At 40.7% G+C, this 23958-nt stretch overlaps 1 protein-coding gene across 1 annotated transcript in view; it reads right to left on the reverse strand.

Annotated features, from left to right (window-relative positions):
- The window catches only part of ATP4B (ATPase H+/K+ transporting subunit beta), an 85695-nt gene extending 66461 nt beyond the window's left edge, over positions 1-19234 (reverse strand). The window contains exons 1-2 of the mRNA XM_078658077.1: positions 19065-19234; positions 14156-14284 (exon numbers count right to left, since the gene is read on the reverse strand). Coding sequence (XP_078514203.1) covers positions 14156-14284; positions 19065-19176 — 241 coding nt within the window. The 5' untranslated portion in view covers positions 19177-19234. The remainder of the gene's footprint in view (positions 1-14155; positions 14285-19064) is intronic.
- Positions 19235-23958: the final 4724 nt, after the last annotated feature.

Genomic DNA, 23958 nt, shown 5'->3' on the forward strand with positions numbered 1-23958 from the left:
AGTTGCCCCAAGTTCATTATGTAATCCAGTAATATCGCCACGATGAAGGACACAAATATCAATTCAAAAATATTGTGTGAAATGAATATAGTCTCAAACAATTGTCACTACAAAAATATTGTAGACTAGAATATCTAAGGAGAGAAAATTGTTTATTTGTATAGGATTTCGTTTTTAAGAATATTGTTACCATTAATTTAATTTATTTTAACAGAGTTGTGATTAATATTATTTTTTACTTTATTTATTATTTACATAATTTATATATTAATTTTAGGTACTAGAATTTTTAGTGTAATTGTCCTCACTTTTCTTAAATATAGTTTGTTATTTTAAAAGAGTAATGTATTTTTTTAAATATATTCAGTCATAATATAGAAGAGGGTTGTTGTGTTAGTAGGGTAATACATTGGGAAGTTAATTCAATTATATAATTTAGTTATTTTTAATGTTAATTGTTTTTGAAAATAAAAACAAATTTAATTGATTTTTAAGTAAATTCTTCAATTGTTAACTTTTAAAATATAATTCATTAATTTTAGTCTATGTTTTAATTTCTATAGTTTAATTAGTAATTTATGTTGGCTTTGTAGGGGTATAGGGTGGAAAGTTACTTAAGTTATGATTTTAATTGCTTTATTTAAGGTGTATTTATTATTGTTGTAATTATTATCTAATTAGGTTTTGGGTGTTTGTGTTTTTTTTGGGTAGTAGGGAAAGATGTGGATTTTATTTAAATTAATTTACATATTGGCTTTATTTGATAACCTATTTTGTATTTTTTCCTTTAAATGTCCATTTCTTTTACATATACATATTATGCATTTTTTATTTAAAGTATGATTTAATAATTTTATGTTGTTAGGTATTTTAATATTTTTTACAAAATTATTTTGATTAGGAATGGTATATGTAACAGCCTGTGGAGCAGTCAAACTAAGATAAGCCAGACACACATTTGCCCTTTGGGAAGGATATATGGATTTCCTCTCCTGGGGAGGGGGCTGTGACAATGGAGGGGATGGAGGGAATGGGTTACGTTTGTTAATACAAAATTAAAAATACTATTTAAAACAAAATCTAACCTCTCCAAAGCCCAACCCTTTCCCTACGGTTGCTCAAATTGCAGCAGTAATAGTAAGTCTAACCACTCTGAAGTTTAACACTTTCTCTGCTGTTGTTTGGATTGGAATGGTAGTAATACATTTAAACCTTTCAAAGTCCAATACTTTCACTATCGTTGCTTTGGTAGGAGTGGGAATAGTAAATTTAACCTATCAAATGTCCAACACTTTCCCTACTCTTGCTTGGATTGGAGTGCTAATAGCAAATCTAACCTTTTCAGAAACGTAACTGTTTGCCTGTTTTTGCTTACTTTGTAGTGAGAATCGTAAATATAATGTAAAGCTTTGTTTAAATTAGAATTATGGTAATTATTTTTGCTACTGTTGTTTAATTTAAATTGTTCTTATTTTTTCGAATATTTATTGTTTACATTTACATTATCTATTAAAAAATCAACTTTTGTATTTAAGATTATTTTCATGTGGAGGGGGGAGGAAATGGCAGGCATCAGACTATACTAATTGGCACCCTACCTGATGGTAATGAATGACTGACTGACAGAGGGCTGGGACAACCCGGCATGTAGACTGGAGCTGTCAAATTTAGGTCTTGAGAAAGTTATCGGACTACTCTATGGCAACCCTATTCCACACACTCTACCCGGCCCCGTACCAGGTGTGAGCTATTGCACCAACGGTCAGCGTATATAAGAGCTGGTAACGTAGGGCAATTTCTTTTGACTACAGCGAAGTTACGTTTGACCGCTACAATACGAGAAGAACACCACACGACAAATAAATTACAACTTCAGGTATGTGAAATAGATAAGAACTTTAACAACTGATAGGAAAAGAAACCCCCTTTAAAAATACTGGGTAGGATTGTATTGATAGTAAATTTTCCGTGCACAGGTTCACCGTAACTGGGGACTATTTTTAAAGTCAGAATTGGCGGAGCTCTCGGTTTCTCACAAAAAAAAGAACCACACATACTGATCTGAACTCAGCCGCTGCTTGAAGAGTTTAGCACCTTATGAGGTATGTTAAACGTTTAGTAAGCAATCTCCATGAAAATCTTAGTAAGACACATATGGATCTCACTAACCATTGCTTTCTATGTCTAGGCTCCCCGTAATTGGGTATAGTTTGGTGCTCAACAAGAGGGACATTTGAAAGACATTTAATTCTGGAAAAACTATGGTTAAACACGATTGAGTCGCTAATCAAGAAGCATCGAAGGTATCTATACAGGCCTTTAATAATGGCTAGTGTGTAGCAAAAAACAAAGGTTGAGAATAAGATTGAAAATATTATTTCCTCTCTCCCTTTAGAACCCAAATCCACACAGGAGGTTACATTACCCTGAATAAATTTGATTCGAGGGGGTTCAGACGGCACACTTGATGAGGTGAGAACATTTATAGCACCCTTACATCTGTATTATTAACAATCTTTATACAGGACCATGTTGTCACAAATACTTAATAGAAGTGGGGACCGAGAATATATTCTGGTCACCTGGTTCTATATTTTTAAGGCTAACTGCATATGAGGAATGAGTGTGTGAACAAACAGTGTCAAGGGTTGGAAGCATTTATATGTAATTTATATAGGGGATGTGCATTTCTAAGAAGGTTAATTAGGGTTCTCTCATTCAAAAGTTAATCCCGAGTGGTATACGAGTTTAGACACTCTGGATATGTAACACGTGATTTTGGATTTAAAATAGGCAAGATGTACAAAGATTGCACATTTTGAATAAAACCTGAACGCAATTTATGAGGACTATTCAAGGTTCTCATGGACAATCAGACATTACTATACGTGATTGTTAAAGAAGTTTACAACCAGACATTTGTAATAATATGTTTTTAGTATGGTGTATATATTCTGATGTTTGGGTTTACTGTGTTTTTTATTGCTTTTTAGTGGTTACTACTTGAATAAGGGACAACATATAGTTTCGTCTTGATAAAGGTGGTGCAATATTGAGCTACAACACCGAAACGCGTCGACGCACATATTCCACCATTAAATCCGAGGAACTTTCTACATATAAATTAATATATATACTTACTCCACATATTGCAACAGTAGGGAAAGCATTGGATAGCGTAGGGGTAAAAATTACTATTCCCACTCCAGTGCGTGCAACAGTAGGGAAAGCGTTGGATAGTGTACGGGTAAAAATTACTATCCCCACTCCAGTGAGTGCAACGATAGGGAAAGCTTTGGATAACATAGGGGTAAAAATTACTATTCCAACTCCAGAGGGTGCAACAGTAGGGAAAGCGCTGGATAGCGTAGGGGTAAAAAATACTATTCCCACTCCAGTGAGTGCAACAGTAGGGAAAGCGTTGGATAACGTAGGGGTTAAATTAACATACTTATCAATAACATAATTGTTTATAAAAAAATTAACATATTAATAATTAATTTACAAAAAAATGTATTAATAAATACCAATGCATTTAAATTAATATTTACATAAATAACATTAAATTACATACCACATTATTCCCCCTTTAACACACAACACATTACACATACAAAAAACACAATCAATGTAACTATCAATTAATCAATTAATAATAAATTAATATAACTATAAATTAACTAATTAATAAATATTATTTACCAATTAATAATTAATCACCAATTAATAATTAACAATAAATTGATTAACGATAACAATAAATGAACAATATTAATAAATTAGTTACACTTATTATAATTAACTAATTAATAAAAATATTTACCAATTAATAATTGATTACCAATTCATTAATAATAAATACCAATAAATAAAAACAATCTCATTAATTTAATGTATATATTCCCACCCTATTCCCTTATATACCCACAACCCACTACACATAAAAAAGTCACATAATTAATGTAATTATCAATTAATCACTTAATAAAAATGTATCACAAATTAATTATTACTTAACAGCTAATTAACTAACAATAACAATTATAAAATAATAAAACATTAATTCGAATTAATATAATTAACTAATGTACACCAGCAGCATTGGCAACCTTGTGTGACAGGACCTGTTTGTGAAATGTTATGCATGCAATCTGCAGAGCAAGAGTGGCATTCATTTTCAGCGCTGTATTGTGACGGGTCTTGTTTGTCCAATGTCACAGATTCACTAGACCAGAATTAACGTTAATTGATAGTCTATGAGTTATCCAAAGCTGCGATGCTAGAAGGTGCTGCTGGTGAGTAGCATTAAACAGGACATGTGAAAGGTGCAGGTATTTTGTGGAATGTGAGAGGACGCGCAGATCTCATGATTAAGGGACATTGTCACAGATTGGAGGTTAACCACTACTGTACCCCCTGAAAGTGAGCGTTTGCAGCTCACCCAGGCTTTTGTAGCTCAGATCTGAATTGAAAATCAGCTGCAGACCTGGGTGTTTGGGCCCCTAGAATGACTTCACCCTTACCCCGCCACCTCTTGTTCCTATGGTACCAATGGCATTGTACTTAAATTAAATCATGCATAAATCATTGTCATAATGTTATCTAAGATGACCTCAGTTTGTGACATTGTTTCTTCACCAAAAGCATAGAGCCATACTGAGGTTTGAGGTTTGAATGACCAGCATCCCAAAGTGAGATCTTTTTGATGTGAAACAAAGATAGGACCTCAAAGCACCAACATAACCAAATTCACCAACTGCATAACCCTGTTAGGGGAATGGATGAGAACCAACTGCTTGATGCTTGAAACTGAACTCTGACAAGACTGAAAACTGGTCTTTGGAAACACTCCCCATGGGACGCCACCTGGTAGCCAACACAACTGCGACCCATTCCAACACCCACCAACCATGTCAGAAATCTTGGGATCATCCTGGATGACAAGCTCAATGTGATGGCACAAGTCAACGTAGGGAACTCTGCCTGCTTCCACAAACTCCGAATGCTTCGGAAATCTTCAAGTGGCTTCCAGAGTACCAGACGAACCATCAAGAAAGCACTCATCACAAGCCGACTCAACTATGCAACAGACTGTATGCCAGAATTTCCAAGCAAATCCTGAACAAACTTCAGACCATCTATAATGCCACCACAAAGCTCATACTCAATCTTCCTCACTGCACCCACATCACACCTCTCCTTGTGCAGCTCTACTACCTCCCCATTCACAAATGCAACCAATTCAAACTCCTCACGCTCACCTACAAAGCCCTACGGAACCTGGGACATCTATACCTCAACAGCCACATACACTCTAACAACCCATCAAGACACCTATGCTCAGCCTCACACTCACTCGTGCCTCCCCCCGCCCCTCGCATTCATAAAAGCAGACCAGGATGTTGCCCATTCTCTTACATAGCACCCTAAACGTGGAATGACCTCCCACAACATATCATAGCCTCCTCCTCGCTACTTGAGTTTCGCAAGTAGCTGAAGACCTGGCTCTTCCAATAATTCAGTGGAGACCATACACCTATACACCTGTTCAAGCCTCTTCATACCCTTACTCGTGATTTGTGTGCTCTAAAAATTGACATATCATAACACTGAGCTGTCAATTAAATTTCATTACGTCCAAGGGAACTAAGGAGTCTACCAATCTATGCCTTAGTATCTTTATACCGTCTCATAGCCTAATATGACTTCGCCATCTCTACCCTAGCACTCTACCTATGCCCTAGAACCACAACAGAACATTAGCATTAGTATTTCTACCCATATCTATACAGTAGTACCTCTACTTCACCTATATTTTATTACCTCTACCCCTACCTATATTCTAGCTACTGTTACTTATACCATGATACATCTGCCCCTACACAGTAGTAGTGCCTCTACTCTCCTTGCACCCCAATACCTCCCCTCTCCAATACTTCTGCCCATTTTTCTCTGTACCTGTTTTATTGTGTGACTTTCTTATCCCCTTTTCTCTTTACCTGTTGTATTGTGTGACTTTCTTATCCCCTTTCTCTGACAAGTCCTCAAATGGTTTGGGGAAAATGGGTGACCTCATTTCCGAAATACACCAAAGCCATCAGGCTGGATTTCTCCATTAGGGTTTTTGTTCGAAATGAGACAGAGCCATTTCTGAGGTCTCCACAAGTGGTGCAATTCTAATCTATGGTAGTTGCAGAGGAATAATGTAACCACAGTGTCCTTAATGTGCATAGTGTTTTATGTTACAACTTCACACAAAAAAAATTTGACAGTTTTGCAAGGACACCTCATGTGACTGTTAGCATGCGTTAGCCAGGGGCAAAAGGCTTACATCGCTAAAATCCAGGTCCAAAGACACCATCTGCTATTTTCTCTGGGAAGGACAGATATTGTGAGCCCATTGGCCAGCACTGACTTATTGGCTCATAATGCGAATCCTATCAAAGGACCTTATTTAGTGTGTGGAGAAAAGGATATTCTATCACAAACATAGTGGATCTCCCGTCCACTGTATTATATTAAAGGTTATAGGCCTGATTCACAAAGGGCCTCCGCACTTGTGTATACTTTACGTGTGTTACAAGCAGGTCGCTTATATCTTGGCATATATAAAGACGCGTTTTGCATTGCTAGAACAATAAGCATGCTGAATTTATATCTGTTTCCAGATAATGGTCACACTTCCTCACCAAAAATAGCTTTGTAAAGAGGTTCTTTAAATTGCACTTCGATCAATAGATTTTCTAGTTCTCTGTTTTGACAGTGCAGCTCTCAAACAGACATATTTCTAAGAATATACATACTTTCGATTTTGGGTCCGCTTCTCTCAGGCACTGGCTTACTTCAACCAGCCGCTCTTAGACATTTAATTGACTTTATCACTCACATTTTATCTCTGCTTCGTGAAGTTTCATCTCTCACCGAAATCTGTTGACTGTTTGGGCGTATCCTTCCACCTCCACTCAAGTGCTTGCATTGAACTGCATGAAGGCCTTCTTTACAACAATAGCCGTCTCTGTCTGCTCTTGTTGGCTCCCTCTCCAGTGTCTCGCTTTAATGTACAGATTCAACTCAGACCAACTGAGTTTGCCAATGTCTGTTAATCTTTAACCAAGCTTGGTTTGGACCTTTTAGTTCAGTGTTTAACTGTATTGTTTGGTTGCTATGTTGCACATAATACTTTGTGCAGATTTGTTCTGTAAGCTCGAAGCTGCTTAGGCCTAACTACTAAAAGTGAGCAAATGAAGGACTTAGGGAAATACTGAGGTTTGTAGGTTCTTCTGTTTATGCAATGGGGATGCTCAGTCCCACTTCATATGAAGTCTGTGAAACTTCAGTCCCCTCGACTTCCAGTCTCAATCCCTAAAACCTGAAGAGTAATTCTTGGAATGAAACCCTTCATAAATGTGAACAGTATGTACTGCATTTTTTTTTAGCCTTTGTGCCATATGAGTGCCAGTGTAATGCAGACCAGAGATATAAAACAGACACTCTGTGGAGATCAAAAATCTTCAGCCTAGTCTTGAAGAAATCTGGAAGAGAGAGAGAGAGAGAGAGAGAGAGAGATAGAGATAGAGAGAGAGAGAGAGAGAGAGAGAGAGAGAGAGAGAGAGAGAGAGAGAGAGAGAGAGAGCGAGAGCGCGCTGGAATGATCCAAACAGGCGGTGAAGGAGAACACTGTGGGGTATATTTACAAGCCCTTAATGTCACTGGAGCGTTACTTTTTATAACGCTCCGGTGGCAGAGCGAGATTCCCCATATTTAAGGTGGCACTTATTGTTATTTATTTATTTATTTAGTGTGTTTTATATAGCGCGCAGCTACCCCAACGGGGTGTCCCGGCGCTACAGCAGCTGTGCAGGATCTTACTCGATTGAGGGGAACGTTAACAGAAGAGGAGAGTTTTTAGAGCTCTACGGAAGGGTATTTCATCCTTTATTATACGAACAGAAACAGGCAGTTTGTTCCATAGGGCAGAAGCGTTGACCTGAAAAGCTTTGCCCCCTGAACGAGCTCTTTTGTATCTAGGAGTAGACAGCAAGTGTTGAGAGCTAGAACGGAGACTCCTAGCATTGCTATAGGGCTGGAGACAGGATGACAGATAGACGCATCCTTTACCCCTGAGTGAACGATGGGCTAGGGTAAGAACCTTAAATTCGTCTCTTCTTTGGATCGGTAGCCAATGCAGTGCCCGTCGGTGGGAAGAAATGTGCTCTCGCAAAGAGATACCACAAACTAACTATCTGAAGCCTATCTAAGAGGCCAGAAGCCAGCCCCAAGTAAAGACCATTCGCATAATCCAAATGCGAGGTGATAAGGGCCTGAACAATAGTTTTCCTGGTGTTGGAGGGGAGAAAATTTATGAATTTCTTAATCATCCTAATCTTCAAAAAAACAGGAGAAGGACACTGATTGAACTTGATTTTTAAAAGAAAGGGTGGTGTCCCATCTAACCCCCAAGTTTCTAACTGAATCCTTCAGGAGGGGATGGCTTAACGCCACCTTATAAATATGCCCCTTTCTGCTGCAATCCTCTGTGGCAAAGGGGCATGCAATGGGTGCTGCAATGGGCGTACCACCGCAACACCCATTGCATTTTGATGCCGCCTCAGGTTTAAAAGACTGAGGCAGTGCCAAAAACTAAGGTCAGGGAATACCTGGACTTTGAATAGCGATAAGAGGAGTAATTATTTATGTCTGCTTGTTTTGTGTTCTTTCTGTGTGTGCTGCAGAATGCAGCACACATAGAAAGAGCATATCACCATTATTGATTGTTTATGTGCAGGAAGGGGTTCCTTCCTGCAAATAAACAATCACCCTGCAGCGCAGGCAACCTTGCAACATGGCGGAACGGTACCTGCACTGGAGCTAAGCGGATTTTTTAGCGCTAGGAGAAACGCAGAGGTGTGCCGTATTCTTGTGAATCCGGCACATTCCTGCATTTTAATAATATTGTAGCGGCGTTATGGCATATCACAGCGCTCTGACATTTTTGTGTAAATATGCCCCTGTGTTTGTACTCCAAGCGACAGCTATTCATTTCTAATACTATTCTACGAGGATTAGGAGTGAGTTTGCAGTCACATGTTATTTTAGTACTTGGAAATTGATCTCTCTTTGCTACGACAGAACATGGGGAAGAATATGGCTTAAGGCTTGACTGTGTTGGGGAGACCAAAAAGTTCACACTAGATTTAAAGAATTTGTCTACCACAAAATACCTGATTTCCATATACTAGATTAAAGCTGTTAGAACCAGCCAAGAGATTTTTGAAGAAGAGAAATGAGGGAAGACAATATATTTTTGGAATGATTGATCGTACATGTCTGGTAAACTTTGTTCAGCCTGGTTTTGAAGCGCACAGCATGACATGCTAAATCTGGATTGAGCAGAAGGGAACTGTTCGACCTTACACTTGCATCTTTTGAGATACAGAGGGTCATAGTCAAGGAAGTGGTGGCTGCAATTAACAAAGGATGGGGGGGCAGGTGGGGGAGCGAGCGCAGGGGGGTGGTGGGTTTAAAAATGATTTTACAAACGTGCCTGATGCCGCCAGCCGCCTCCTGTATTGCGTCGCTCCTGGCCCCTGCCTTGGTCCCAGCAGCCCCTGGGACAGACTCCCAGCCAATCCCTGTGCTGCTGAGCAGCGCAGGGATTGGTCTGAGCGGGCTGAAAAGACGCCTTGCTCAGACCAGGGAGTCTGTGGGGGTTTCTCCATCTCGGCTGCTAAATGCAGCCGGGCTGGAGAAACGTAAGTGTGCATGTTAGTTTTGGTCGGCCTGAGATAGCCGGCCAAACACAGATGAGCACTTAGGGAGCGCACAAGCCCTCCTCCTTCACAATCCCATGCCTAGCCCTTACATGCACAAGCTGGCAAACGAAAAATAAAATTATGCTAGAGCATCGTTTTATTTTTTGTTTGCTGGCACAGCGCCAGGCATTGAGTCTTCCGCCATTGCAGAGGAGCCACCACTGAGTCCAGGTCACTGCTCTCTGGCATCCGGATGAAGAGCTGCTGATCATCTATCTGTGTGGGGTAACCCTCTCCATATACTCTTATAAGGTTGGTCAGAAGAGGTGCACATACAAACTCCATTTCTGGTGACAATGCGTGAAGTTGGTTTAGAATCCATTACATATATGTGCAGCAGTTGAAAAAAGGCTGCAATATATCATGGACATATGATAAAAATAGAAACATACCGAGGCATGGGTAGCATTACTGAAAGTGGGGACACAAATCAACACTGTGGAATGGGTTCGGATGATTGTGTGACAAAATATCGAAAGACAGAAAATCGACCTACAAAAATATCGACACCGAAATATCGACGTCAAAAATATCGAAGTCCTATCTACATAAAGGTAAGTACAAAAATATCAAGAGAAAAATATCTTCAAAAATATCGATGTTAATCAATCAATCAATCATAGCATTTGTATAGTGCGCTACTCACCCGGAGGGGTCTCAAGGCGCTGGATGTTAAAAATATCGTTTTTGTTAAATGTTTTAATAATAATGTAAAAATAAGTAAAAATTAAATATAATTTCCAAAATTATTAGATATAAACATTAAAACATAATTAAAAAATAATCAATAATATATATAATTTTAAAATTAATGAAACATCTACATATAAATTAATATATATACTAACTCCACATATTGCAACAGTAGGGAAAGCGTTGGATAGTGTAGGGGTAAAAATTACTATTCCCCACTCTAGTGAGTGCAACGGTAGGGAAAGCGTTGGATTGCGTAGGGGTAAAAATTACTATTCCAACTCGACAGAGTGCAACGTTAGGGAAAGCGCTGGATAGCGTAGGGGTAAAAATTACTATTCCCACTCCAGTGAGTGCAACAGTAGGGAAAGCGTTGGATAGCGTAGGGGTAAAAAGTACTATTTCCACTTCAGAGAGTACAACAGTAGGGAAAGCGCTGGATAGCGTAGGGGTAAAAATTACTATTCCCACTCCAGAGACTGCAACAGTAGGGAAAGCGTTGGATAGCGTAGGGGTTAAATTAACATACTTATCAATTACAAAATTTTTAATTAAAAAAAATAACATAATAATTAATTTACAAAAAATTATTATTAAATACCAATAAATTTAATTTAATATTTACCTAAATAACATTAAATTACATCCCACACTATTCCCCCTTTATCACACAACACATTACACACACAAAAAACACAATTAATGTAACTATCAATTAATCAATTAATAACAATTAATAATACATTAATATAATTATAAATAATATGTACCAATTCATAATTCATTAACAATCAATTAATTAACAATAACAATAAATAAAAAATATTAATACATTAATTATAATTATTAGAATTACCTAACTAATACAAAATAATTACCAATTAATAATTGATTACCAATTCAATAATAATAAATATCAATAAATAAAAACAATCTCTTTAATTTAATGTAATTATTTCCCACCCTATTCCCTTATAAATCCACAACCCACTACACATAAAAAAATCACATAGTTAATTTAATTATCAATTAATCACTTAATACAAATTAATCACCAATTTATTATTAATTATCAATAACAATAAAAAAAACATTAATTCGAATATAATTAACTAACTAATAAAAATTAATTACCAATGACAATTAACTAAATCAATCCCAATACCAATTAATAAAAACATATTAATTAATTAATTATAATTAAATTACTTCCCAACCTATTCCCCTATAAACCCACAACCAGCTCTAATACTAAAACGCAAAGTTTACCTTAAAAAAATTACTAATTTCTAAACATTTATTTTAAAATGTATAAAAATACATTAAAAAAATGTTTAACATACATATAAAATACAGAACACTAAAAAAATGTGATATTATTAACAACGATATTTTTGCTTACGATATTACTTACTTTGATATTACTTACTTTGATATTTAAAAAAACTATATTACTTACCTTGGGGTTGATATTCTGGTCAACGATATTCTTGACTTCGATATTCTGTCCCTACGATATTAAAAACTCGATATTAATGTAGGTCGATATTTAAAATGCGATATTTTGACTGCCCACCAGTTCGGATGGGGTAAAGGTAGGACTGCACTTTTTAACTCTTGAAGAAAAGCAGCCAGGGTGTCCATTGTACTACTGCGCCAGCCAGAGGTTGGTAAGCAGAAGTGACATAAGCAGTACGAAACAATTGCATCTACGCTTATTCGAACTACAGGTGAGCAAGTGTACAATATTGAAATGTGCAAATCAGCAGCAGCCCGTGCAGGTAAGAGTGGTGGAGCAGTTGGGCCGCGTTGGGGGGATTTGACAGAGGACCATGAGGGAAAACTAAATAAATAATTAATTTTCCCTTGCTTTCTTCTGTCAAGATCACCCCCCCACTCAGCCCCACCGCTCTTATCTACACATGTCTCTGCTGGTGCACAGGGCGTTAAACCTGTTAATAGCTTTTTGTGGTGCCCAGGTCACAAACTTCAAGTGGGGTGCTCTCGCGTTTTTGGGGATCACAAGCACATTGTTCATTATAGAAATAATGCTCAGCAAAAAATCTGGAGGCAGCACCAGTGGTGGCTGTTGATACCTTCCTCATTGTGACTATGGGCCTAAGGTACGGAGGGGCATATTTATGCAATTATCACTCAGCACAGCACAGTACAGCACAGCAAGTCACCTTGCTGCGCTGCGTGATAGGTAAAGGGCAGGAATGTGCCGTATTTGACATAATACAGCGCATTTCTGGCATTTCCCAGTGTTGGTGCACATTGTGCTGCCTAGCGCCAACGCAGGCACACTAGCACCATGGAGCAAGGGTGCCTGCATTGCAAGCATGATTGTTTTTGTGAAGGAAGGGACACCTTCATGCAGAATGCAGCACACATAGAAAGAGGAATTAACAATCAGAAATAAAGATATTTCTAGAGAGGGGTAGTCATTTGACGCATTACCAGGCTTACCACTGCTGGTAAATCTGTGAATGCACCAAAATACATGGGAGGATGCGTGGAAACATCCACTCTTCAACCATTGAACGCCTTCTTGGGGCAGAGTAACGCAAAGGGGTGATTTGCACAGCGTTGTGTTACTCTGGATTTATCAAGCCACTCAGGGCAATGTAAGGTGGCCTTGCGTGGCTTGATAAATCCGACATAGATTTTGCATTGCCTCAGAGCCTCCTTGCATGGCGCAAAGACGACAAAAACCTACATAAATATGCCCCAAAGTGTTTTACTGGAAGCATACCCTCAGATTTGGTAAATCTGAGAGTTTGTGAATGCTAAAACACTTTTTGAAATTTACTAAACCCAATTAAGGATTTGGGAAAAGCCTTCCAAAATGTGAAATAGGTTTAGAAAACATTAAGGAATTGCTATCTGGAAGAGACGTTTTAAAGGCGTCCCTTCCAAATAGCAATTCTTAAAGGTAGGTATGAATTTTTTACCACAAATACAAAGGATGTGGTAAGCTATTTGCAAACTGGAAGGGGTCCCAAGTAGACCGCTTCCCCTTTGTGAATGTTGATAAAAAATGTTTTCTATGAGCAGCTGTGGTCCACGGGACCACTGCCTACTCCTAATAAAAGGTTGTTTAACTTTTCATTTTAATTTTAAAATCATCCTGTTTCCCATTTAAAAAAATGGCTGCATTAAACAAAAAAAAGATTGCTTTATCAAAAAGCAATCACATGCATGGTGGTCTGGTGACCCCAGCAGGCCACCATCCCTGTGATGGCAACCAATCGGAGCAGGTCACAATTTTCCACCTGCTGCTTACATATTAATGAGGTAGGTCGTATTGAGACCCACGACGATTCGGAATTTTGTGAACCCACCTATCAATAAATAGGTCGGTTCGCCAAATTCTGTTCCATTTTACAAATGGACATTTCGTACATCAGGCCCCAAGCACAAAACCAGATAGTGCTTTTGTGATCTGCAAATTCAACTGCAGCGTGTGCACGGGTCCTGAAATTGCGGGACATGAGGCAGATAGCCCAGCTCCTCCCCTCTAGCCACCCCATCTTTAGTAAGGGCGCCTGTTCACCTGTTGTTGCCAAAACTGTTACTTTTGTAGCTGCGTTCCATTTAATGCCACAGTTCATAGCCATGGGTTGACATAAACGAGGCTAATTACATACCTGGCGATGATAATCGATCTTGATAGTCTGGTACGTAAGGGTCGAGAGTCTTCATCAGGGAAAATATGGAAAGTGCAAACAGCCCGATTACCACCACATAGAAGGCAACGTAGTACAGACTGATGTATACTGTGGAAGCAAACAAAGGGGAGGCATTAGTTGTACGGAGGCAACATCCACGCGAGTCAAACGCCATATTTTACATCACTTGGCCAAGAAAGGCTTAATGGCCAAAGTATTTCAAACTAATTCAGCACTTTTCTATTAACCGATTCGATTTTTCAAAAATACTATCAATTTTTTAAAGTATTTAGCCAAGTAGCTATTTGAGTCAAGCACTCGCCACTGACATCTGTGTGTGTGAACTTCAAATCATATGTCTGAAGGAGGAACTCACTCAGCACTTCATTCTGATGACAACGATAAATTGAGTGCCATCAAGCTGGGTAATACTAACACCTGTTAATTATAGCACTGCAAAATGGCAAATGTACGGTAGAAAGCACTAGAAAAAAGTAATTATCATAATAATGCTATTATGTCCATCTTGATTCCATTGAGTTGAAGTCTAGGAAAATGTTAAACGCTGAACCTTTCCTCTAGATCAGACTTATTTCTTTCAGATAAATGTCATTTTTACCCAGACTAGTCCAGGTGTGAATCTGCAAGAGTCCTAGCTTCCAGAGGATCTAGACGACCAGCCAAAGAGGACATGGCGAGGAGGAAAATCAAGACCTATTTACTGCCTGCAAACCCAGGGCACTTAAAAACCATATGGTGACACAAGCCAACTTGCATAATGCCACAGTCCTCCTGTGGTAAGAGGCCGGGGATCATGTAAGACCTATCTATAACTTACAAGAGAGCCAGAGAGGGGACCCCAAAAGAGAGGATGACACAGTAGTGAAGCTCATGCACAACTCATGGGAAATCGAGCATTAGCATTCAGGCTCCCTGAATCTTCTAAAACATGGAGATGATTAGAGACCACGTTCTAGTTGTAAAAATCAATTTTTGTGTCCCCTTTGGCCAACTAACCTCAGGGAAGAGAGTCAATCATTGAGGGAAATAAATCTAACCCCAATTTCTCCCCCTCATGTTGTTACATGTTCTCTATTAGTGGTGTAGCGCAAAATGATGGGGCCCCGCTACAGAATGTGATGACGGGCCACCAAGTCTCCCATATCTCACAGATGTTCCTGGGCCTTGGGCTGAATTGACCCCCCTTGACGCGTTGCAGGCTCTCAGGACGGTGGGGGCCCCCTGCACCGCAGGGGCTGTAAGGGCCTGTGTTATGCCCCTGTTTTCCATCATACTCAAGGGTCTGATTTGGATGTATCTTTGCTCCCATCGTGAAAGCCTGACCAGGAAGAGCTCAGCCCTACAATGCGAAGAAAATCAAATACTGAAGTTGCTTGTAAAAAAACGACAAAGAAAAACTTTGCAAGAAAGTGCCAGAACCAATGGTGCTCACCGAACTTGACTCAATTAAGTTAGATTAGGTACTCGATTCAGCGACTAAAACTAAAAGCCCTCTTTCCCTTAAACTAAATCTGTAGTAAACTAGCAAGTGGTGGCCTTGTCCAAGCATGCGCTTAAAAACTGTTTCCCCCGATCCTTAGATTTAGGAAGTGTAACTGGTCCTAACTGACTTCAGGGTAGTCCAATCCCTGTAATCCACAAAGATGCCTTTGTAGGAGTAAAAGATTTACACCTTTCACAAGTCCCACTTTGTTTTTCATCAGTTGGACGTCCATACCCCCCCACACACACACATACTAAATTGAAGAATCTCCATACACCTGGCAAGGTTCAAAGCTATTGATATGACAGAAGTGAGTAATGAAGTGCTGTATAAAGCAAATTATGATTATTGTCAAGAGGCAGAGGAGTCCTTCTCTGTCTTCACAGTCTTTGTTAAGAGCTCACTCCAGCAAGATCTTTGCATTCCTAAAGGGTGATGGCTCAACACAAACCAGCCCCTGATTTAGGGACTCAGTTAGTGCCCGGCGAAAATGGATTAAATGTGCTGTAATAAGATTACGCACGTGGGATTTTTTTGTCTAAATATTGGAACGTCCATATTCATCTAATGGATTAATACCATATGACATCAAGGAAACCGTGCAAGAGGCTGGAGGTAACTAGTCCACACACGTTTGAAACATTTGTACAGAAAGTGGAACTGCTCCTCTCTTGCCATTTGTATTAGGATATACTCATGCACTATTCCAAACCCCACCACATCCACAAGGACATTAAATGGTCACTCCAGATCTCCACAAATTCTGCCCTCCCACTAAATAAATGCATGCAGACTGATGGAGCAAGGATTCGCACGTAAAGCGCCTTGCTTGTATTCATGAACCTCGAATAACCCTAATGTATTTAATCAAAATGTTTGTTTTATTAACCCCTTCGATGCTCATGACGGAACGGTTCCGTCATGAGCGTCGGTTGGCCTGTGCTCATGACGGAAGCTTGAGACAGTTTTCCACCCTATTGGGACAGCGACCCTTTCATCTTATACAGAGATACACTCTTGTCCAAGAATTTGAACTCTCTGGCTGGTAAATACACACTTTTCTGAAAGACATTCTGACTCTTCCTACCACATCTTTACCAATTTTTTGGGTTAAAATTGTGTAATGAGCATGAAACACCCCAGGCATACAGTATCTCCTGACCATAGCAACATCTTCAAAGAATAGTAGCACTGCACCCAAAATTACTTCATCATTCAACCCCAATTGACTTAAACTTAAACCAAGACCACCACGTCACACTTGACTTCGCATATCACCATTTTCTTATTCCTCAAAGAAAAGCAAAGGCTTTTACCTATCTCCTCTTATCCTCCAAGGTCTTCTGTGAACCCACCTTTGCCTTCATGGCCAAAGACTTCCTGATCACTGCATTTCTCATTTTTCCAACATTAGCAACACCCCCTATATTCAATGGCAGCCCCTGCCATCCTTCAATAAAATCCTCTATTAAATGAAGCAAAAAAGTGATTTTTTTCATAACGTCAGCAACTCCTAAAAACTCTACCATAGGCCACTAGCAGTCTGCAATAGGTTAGGAGCCGGACGATGAACCAAAATTGTTCTGGTCACAGTGTTGGACAATACACTGACAAATTAAGGCATGTACTATAAAAGACTTCACAATGCCACATGGGCTCACTGAACTTGCTTAAGTCCCTCGGCGACAGAGAAAAGCATATTAAACCTCATATCTAATGCAATCATAGTAAAGTTTAATGCTGTCAAGATTCTAGACTCTTCACTATCAATGTATTGCTTTATTATCCTTTAAAACAAAAGTCCTTACTGTTACATTCCTAATAACCTCATAAAAGAAATATGAAAAAAGTCCTCTTATAGCCAATGTTCAAACTCTACTTTCCTACCCACAGCCAAACACTGGGGCATATTATCAAGGACAGGCGATACATTATCGCCGCTTTTATCGGCAGGAAACTGGCGATAATGGCCTTGATAATATGCTCTATGAATTCCAATCGAAGCCCATGTTAGATGTGAACACATCTAACATGGGCTTCGATTGGAATTTATAGATCATATTATCAAGGCCATTATCGCTGCTTTATAGGCAGTTTCCTGCCAATAAAAGCGACGTTAATGTATCGCCTGTCCTTGATAATATGCCCCTCTATTCGCCCTTGTCAACAGCCTAGTGAACTACGATAAAGTGCCCAAAAATTTGGGCTTGACTGCAACATGCATTTGAGCTTCCGGTTAATGCTGCACACAAAGGAACCTTCAGCCAAGAGAAACATTTCTGCAGAATCCTGCCTGCTTTGCTTGCTCCTTCTGACCCTCACATCGCCGTGGGTGGTACTTTAGTCAGTATTCTGGCACAGACCCCGACTTCACATTAGATCCCGCCCAACCATCATCGAATACCTTTCCATTCACTCAACCCCAACACCAGAAAGACCATACAAATATAAAGCAAATCTATAAGCTCTTAGAAACGAGTCAGCATACACCACGCACGCTGCAAATCATTTACAATAATGAAATAAATATTATGTCTGGGTATCTTAGACATAGTGATGCAATCAAATTGGAAGTTGAAACGTTTCACCATCTTTTCAATATTGTATCACTATTGTCTTAAAGAACTGGGATCATAAAATATCTCAACCATCTTCTGTCAGACCTACGAAATACGCATTTTCAGTGTCTCCGCCTTGGTACCCCACACTTCAGACAAATCACTTTATTATTCATTCACGACAGGCGTGCAACGCCCATTGGGCTCAAAGGGCTCCAGCCCTTGGCTCTAGTTGTGCCTCTGATTCACTATGCTACACGCACTTGGGGACAGACTTACAAGCCCCTTGCAACAACTTTATGCCGCTGTTGTGTCACGTCTGTGACGCAGCAGCGTCTCAAACAAGGCGCCACATTGCGACAGATTTACAACGTGACACATCAAGGGAGATGCGTCACGTTGTAAAGCCATGCGCTACATTATACCTGCGTCAGGCATAATGTATGCAGGGGGGGCGTTCCCACGCAGGAAAACCTCGTAAAAGTGACACCGTGAAATCTACAAGATTTCACTCAGTCACTTTTACGACGCCACTGCATAAGGAGTGACGCAGCATGTTAGGAATATGCACTCCTAACCATTGCTGGAGTTGCGTCGCACTTACGGCACGACTCCAGCAATGCGCTGCCATTACGCCAAATAGATGCGTCACGCATCTGTGTATCTGTGTATCCTTGCGCCACGGTGCGCCGCATTATAAATGCGGCGCATCCATGGTGGCGCAGGTTTTTTTTTACGGGTCACAATTTAACTGGCGCATCCCTGCTAATATGCAGGGATGCGCCAGTTCTTGTAAATCTGCCCCAAGATGCGTATCCAAACTCACCCCATTTAATTAAGGTCCTTCCCATAAGTTCTCCAGTGTCAGAATTCCAGATAAAGCGCCCGAAGTTTTCCATCCTCTGGCTACATGTCTTCTTTTCATTAAAAGTCGCCATTTTGTCCTGAAGTTGTTGAGCAGTTCGGACTCGACAAAAATAAAATCAACTGAGCCGCCAAGGAGCCAGCAGCTACCATTGTCGTGCTTATATCTTGTGGATTTCAAGGTCAAGGAGATTGCATTCACTGGCACTGAAACCAACCAACTAACGTCAATTTATTAATCTGGTAGGCTAAAGCTATCGTGCTGTATAAACACTGCTGAAAATGCCCCACACTTCACACTCAGCAACAAAAGGGAAGGTTGAAACGTGACGCCCTTCCACGCTCTTTCTGACGCTTCAGTAAACCTCCATTATTACGCTTGTTTTGTATCCAACCTACTTCTTGAGAGCATGTACCTGATAACTTATCTATTTTGATAATAGACACAAGGGCTGCTTCCCAGTTTCTTTGAAAATTCAAGATTATGGTAACCTTACCAGGCTGGTAAGTCAAGCCTGCAGCCTACAGTAGACCCTATGATACTCGAAACCCTCTTGGGTGATAATGAATAATCTTCCAATTTCCTATAGAAATCTGAAGATTCAGTGACATTCTCAACATTAAGCCCTAAAGGGGGAACTTTCTTTGTTTTAACAAAGTGTCCATTTCTGGACAACTTATGAGGTACCGTTTGTCATTGTAATATTGTGTTTTTCATAATCAAATATTTTCAGTAGAGGACAGGCGCGCTCTAAAATGCCATGTAATACAACAAACCACATTAAACCCGATTTAAAGTCATTGCAAGCCTTTGATGTTCTCCCTTTTGGTCGCTGACTCTAGGCGCTACACACGCGCTACCTAAATGGTGCCTGTCAACTGTAGTAGAACAGGTCCCATTTGCCACTTGGCACTGCCTCTTTCATAACTGGAGATGGGTGTCTGTTGGTCTTGGCCCTCATTGCAGGGTCACCCCCAAACTTTTTGCCTTAACCCTCCTGTTCTCTGAACCAGTTTTTGTTTGCTTTTAGGGCTCTGTGCACTTTACCAGCGCTAAAGTGTTGGTGTCCTCTTCTTTAAACATGGGTAAATCAGTTCAAGCGCATTGGCACATTTAATGTACTTAGTTATAAGCCTCTAGTCAAGTGGTACTACATGTACCCAGGGCCTGTAAATTAAATGCTCCTAGTGGGCCTGCAGGACTCAATGTGCCACCCACTTAAGTAGCTCTCAAAACATTTAACAGGCCTGCCATTACAGCGGGTGTGGGCTGTTTTAAACTGCCATTTCTGGTAGTGAAAAATGTTTTATATGAAGAATTGTAATATTAAACCTTCTTTAATGGTAAACTTGGATTTTAAGTCACAATCCAGAAAATGGCATTTTTAGAAAGTTTGAATTTTTTTGACCTAACCATTTGGTGCCTGCAGCTTCCATCCTGGGTCACATAGTAGTATAGTTGGCAGTTGGCCTTTGGGTATACCTCCCAGACAGTATCACAGATGGGGATTGGGTATTGGCACAATAAGCCATCCTCAGTAGATGGGAGGGGCGGAGCTGCCATCTACCACATCTGCACTGCAAAGACACTGCCCCAGAACACTCACAAAGAACTTCACACAAGTCTATTGTCACCCCAGATCCCTTGAAGCCAGGTCAGGGGAAGGAAGGAATTCAGAAACCAGATGTGGGGAATTCTAGAAGTTTCTCCAACTTTAAAGCTAGTACAAGTATAAATATTGGGCCCTCGGACAAACTATTCAGATCATTGTTGGATCTGTGGTAGACTCAGAAAAAGAACTGCCCTGCTTCAATAGGACTTCTGTGCTACCGGAGGATAGAAGAATGGACCTGCTTCTTGAACCCAGAACCACCAGAGGGAGTTCAAGGCCTAGCTGTCTGGCCTACTGTACTGAACTACAGGGACATAAAAGCTCCAGAGACCTGCCCCACATCTGTCCTGCTGTTTGGATTCAACTGGATATGCCTGTAACCTGCTTCCGGCCTCTGCTGGAATGGGTTGTGATCCCTAAAAGTTGCCCCCAGGTCTTAGACCCTTGGTTGGCATCAGACTGTACTCCTGCTGGCCTAATTGTGGGATTCCTCTGGACAGATGCAGCGCAACGCAGTATGATCTCGCATCACAGCACATCGCAGCCCCTGAGCAGCAACTTTCTCAGAGTCGATGCACATTTGTACAGCGCATGACTACCTAGTCAAGGGATTTCCAGCACTACTCTACAATGTGGTAACAGGAACAGAGACACAAACTGCTGTAGATGGCGAGGTTTAAAAGAGCTAGGTTTTGAGTTTCCTATGGAAAGCAGAGAGCGAACAACACAGCCAGGAGGGCATTCCACAACTTTGCGCCTAAGAAAAACAAGCATTTGCAATGCAATAGGTCTCGCATTAGGAAAGTTTGAGCTATTGGTATTGTAAATGACACATTTTTAGGGCTCGGCCTACGCACCACGAAGTGGGCGGAGCTTCGAGCTCCTAATGTTAAAGAAAAAAAAAAGTTTCTCTAGGGCTTTGGCCAGACACATTCCTTAGTGTTTTATGGCATCTGCCTAGTGATTCGTCTTCGCTGTGGTGTCTTTTTAGTAGCCTTGACGTGATAGGCTAAATGTAGTTTTTGTCCGCCATTTTTGGCATTTTCTCTGCTTGTGCGCGCACAGAAGTACATTAATTATAATTAGGAGCTGTCAGGGTGCCTCCGTAAGTGAATCCAGATGGCCGGGCGCGTTCACCATTCAGCAGCGCTCAGCGCGCAGCTGCTGCATGGCAGGCCGGGAAAGGGCTTCATTAGCCTCACTCATCCGGCGCTGAGACAGCAAGACATGGGGGCCCACGGCCCCCTCCCTCATCCGTATCGGCGAAGCTCGGAACGCCCTGCCTACCACCTGCCATGCAAACGAGAAGCACCAGTATCGAACGACAACCCTCCTGTGTGCATTTATCACGTGTCCCTGTACACGGGCATCGTCACTCCCACATCTACGTATGCACATACGTACTTGAGCATATATACATTTGAATCCAGTGTACCTGTGCTCACCCGCACCTATGTAACAGCTGGGGACCTGCGCGCGACTAGACCCATGTACCCGAGCCCCGGCGGCGCACAGCACAAGCTCCTCGGCCGCTACACTTGGGAGGAGGAGCTGCTCTCGTACCCGGAGTGGATCAGCAGGAGTTACGTGGAGCTGATGAGCCTCAACGAGCACTCGCTGCAGGCGCTGTCCTGGCGCAAATTACCTCAGCCGTGCCAAGCTCAAGGCTTCTAGCCGCACCTCGGCTCTGCTCTCCGGCTTCGCCATGGTGAGTGAGGGTGGTAATGGGAAATACCGAGATGAGGTCGCTCTTTTCCGTGTTACAGGAGAGCTGTAATATCCACGCCCCCTCTCAGACTGCACTGCTGGTGATCACTCCTCTGGTGAAGCGCCAGCATCTCTCCCAGCCCTGCCAGCATTTCCTCACCCAGCAGATCAACGGCCGCCGTGGGCACTTCAACTACACATAGTCTGTGGTGCACACTGCACACCCGGAAAGAAACACATTGACACAGGTGTTACTTCTCCTCAGGCTCCATGTCCTGTGAACGTACAGAGTTAAGTCACTGCTCTGAGAAGTATGTCTTTTTTCAATTCGTAAAAAAAAAAATTCAACTTTTTTAAAGTATTGCTTCTCTTGTATGTTCAGAGCTTGCGTCGTGTGTATTTTTAACGTGAAACAAAGCAATATTAATTTTAATGCCTGGGAAAAGCGGATTTCATAAGCATAAACTCAACAAAAGGTGTACAGTAACAGTAAATGAGGTAATACCCTTCTTTGGAGAACTTCGATAACAATTTTGAAAATCGGGGGAAAAATGACCTTTCAAGTGATTCATTCAGTCCCTTGGACATTTTACCCCCCGTTTTTAGTTCGTACAAAAGCGCAGCTGCATCAGAAATGTCTTACGAGTCACCGCTTTACGTATCTGACACCCCAGTGTGGAAGGTGTGATTTAAGTGATTTTTTTCAAGGTGGGAAAATGTTCACTTCAGCAGAGCACGCAGATGAATGAACAGTGTCGTGTTGCAGGAAGTGCTATGTATCGTGTTTACTTTGTGGAGCCAGATTGCCTCAAACTGGGGGCAAGTTCTGTAAATTGTGGCGGGCACCTTAATTTGTCATTGGCATAACCTGTTTTCTATGCTTTGATGTGATACTGCACGGACCTCAGAGACAATTCTGCAAAATAAACAGCAATGAGATTTTAAAGGAAGAATCTGGACAAAATCACAGGAAGCGATTCATTTTGGGGATAGAATGATTAATTCTTTGTTATTATATGAGGCAGACGTATTTGCCTCTTATGAATTATCTGATATTTTGGAGCGGGGGTCTTCACAGAGGTTTATGTATTATCAAAGGACACATAGGTGCCACTTAAATGATAATTAGGAAGAATGCAGTCGTTTCATGTTTAGTTATTAATGTGATAATTCTTTCAACTAGGCTCGTTGTTCCAGCTGGTACATTTTACATTTAATATTCCAATGCACTTTCTTGTGTTACACGTTTTGCTTAAAATATTACATTTCTCACTTGAGAAAAAGAAAGCAAACAGTGGCGGAATGTCTGAAGTCATTACCCCTTGAAAGGCTGGACTGTTACTCCACTGAAGTAAAAAGTTTTTTTTTTTTTTTACACATACAGAATTCCCAGAATTTGATTTTAGAAGAGGGCAAGGATCCCCCTATTCAAAGGCAGCTGAAGCCCTCAACAGATGCCAAGCAGTTAGGTTCTGAAAAGAGTTCCCAAGCAGAGGTTAAGTCTTGAGCTTTCTCATCCCTCACCTGTATCCGGGG

Source organism: Lissotriton helveticus, chromosome 8 (assembly GCF_964261635.1).
Source record: "Lissotriton helveticus chromosome 8, aLisHel1.1, whole genome shotgun sequence".
NCBI classification, from domain to species: domain Eukaryota; kingdom Metazoa; phylum Chordata; class Amphibia; order Caudata; family Salamandridae; genus Lissotriton; species Lissotriton helveticus.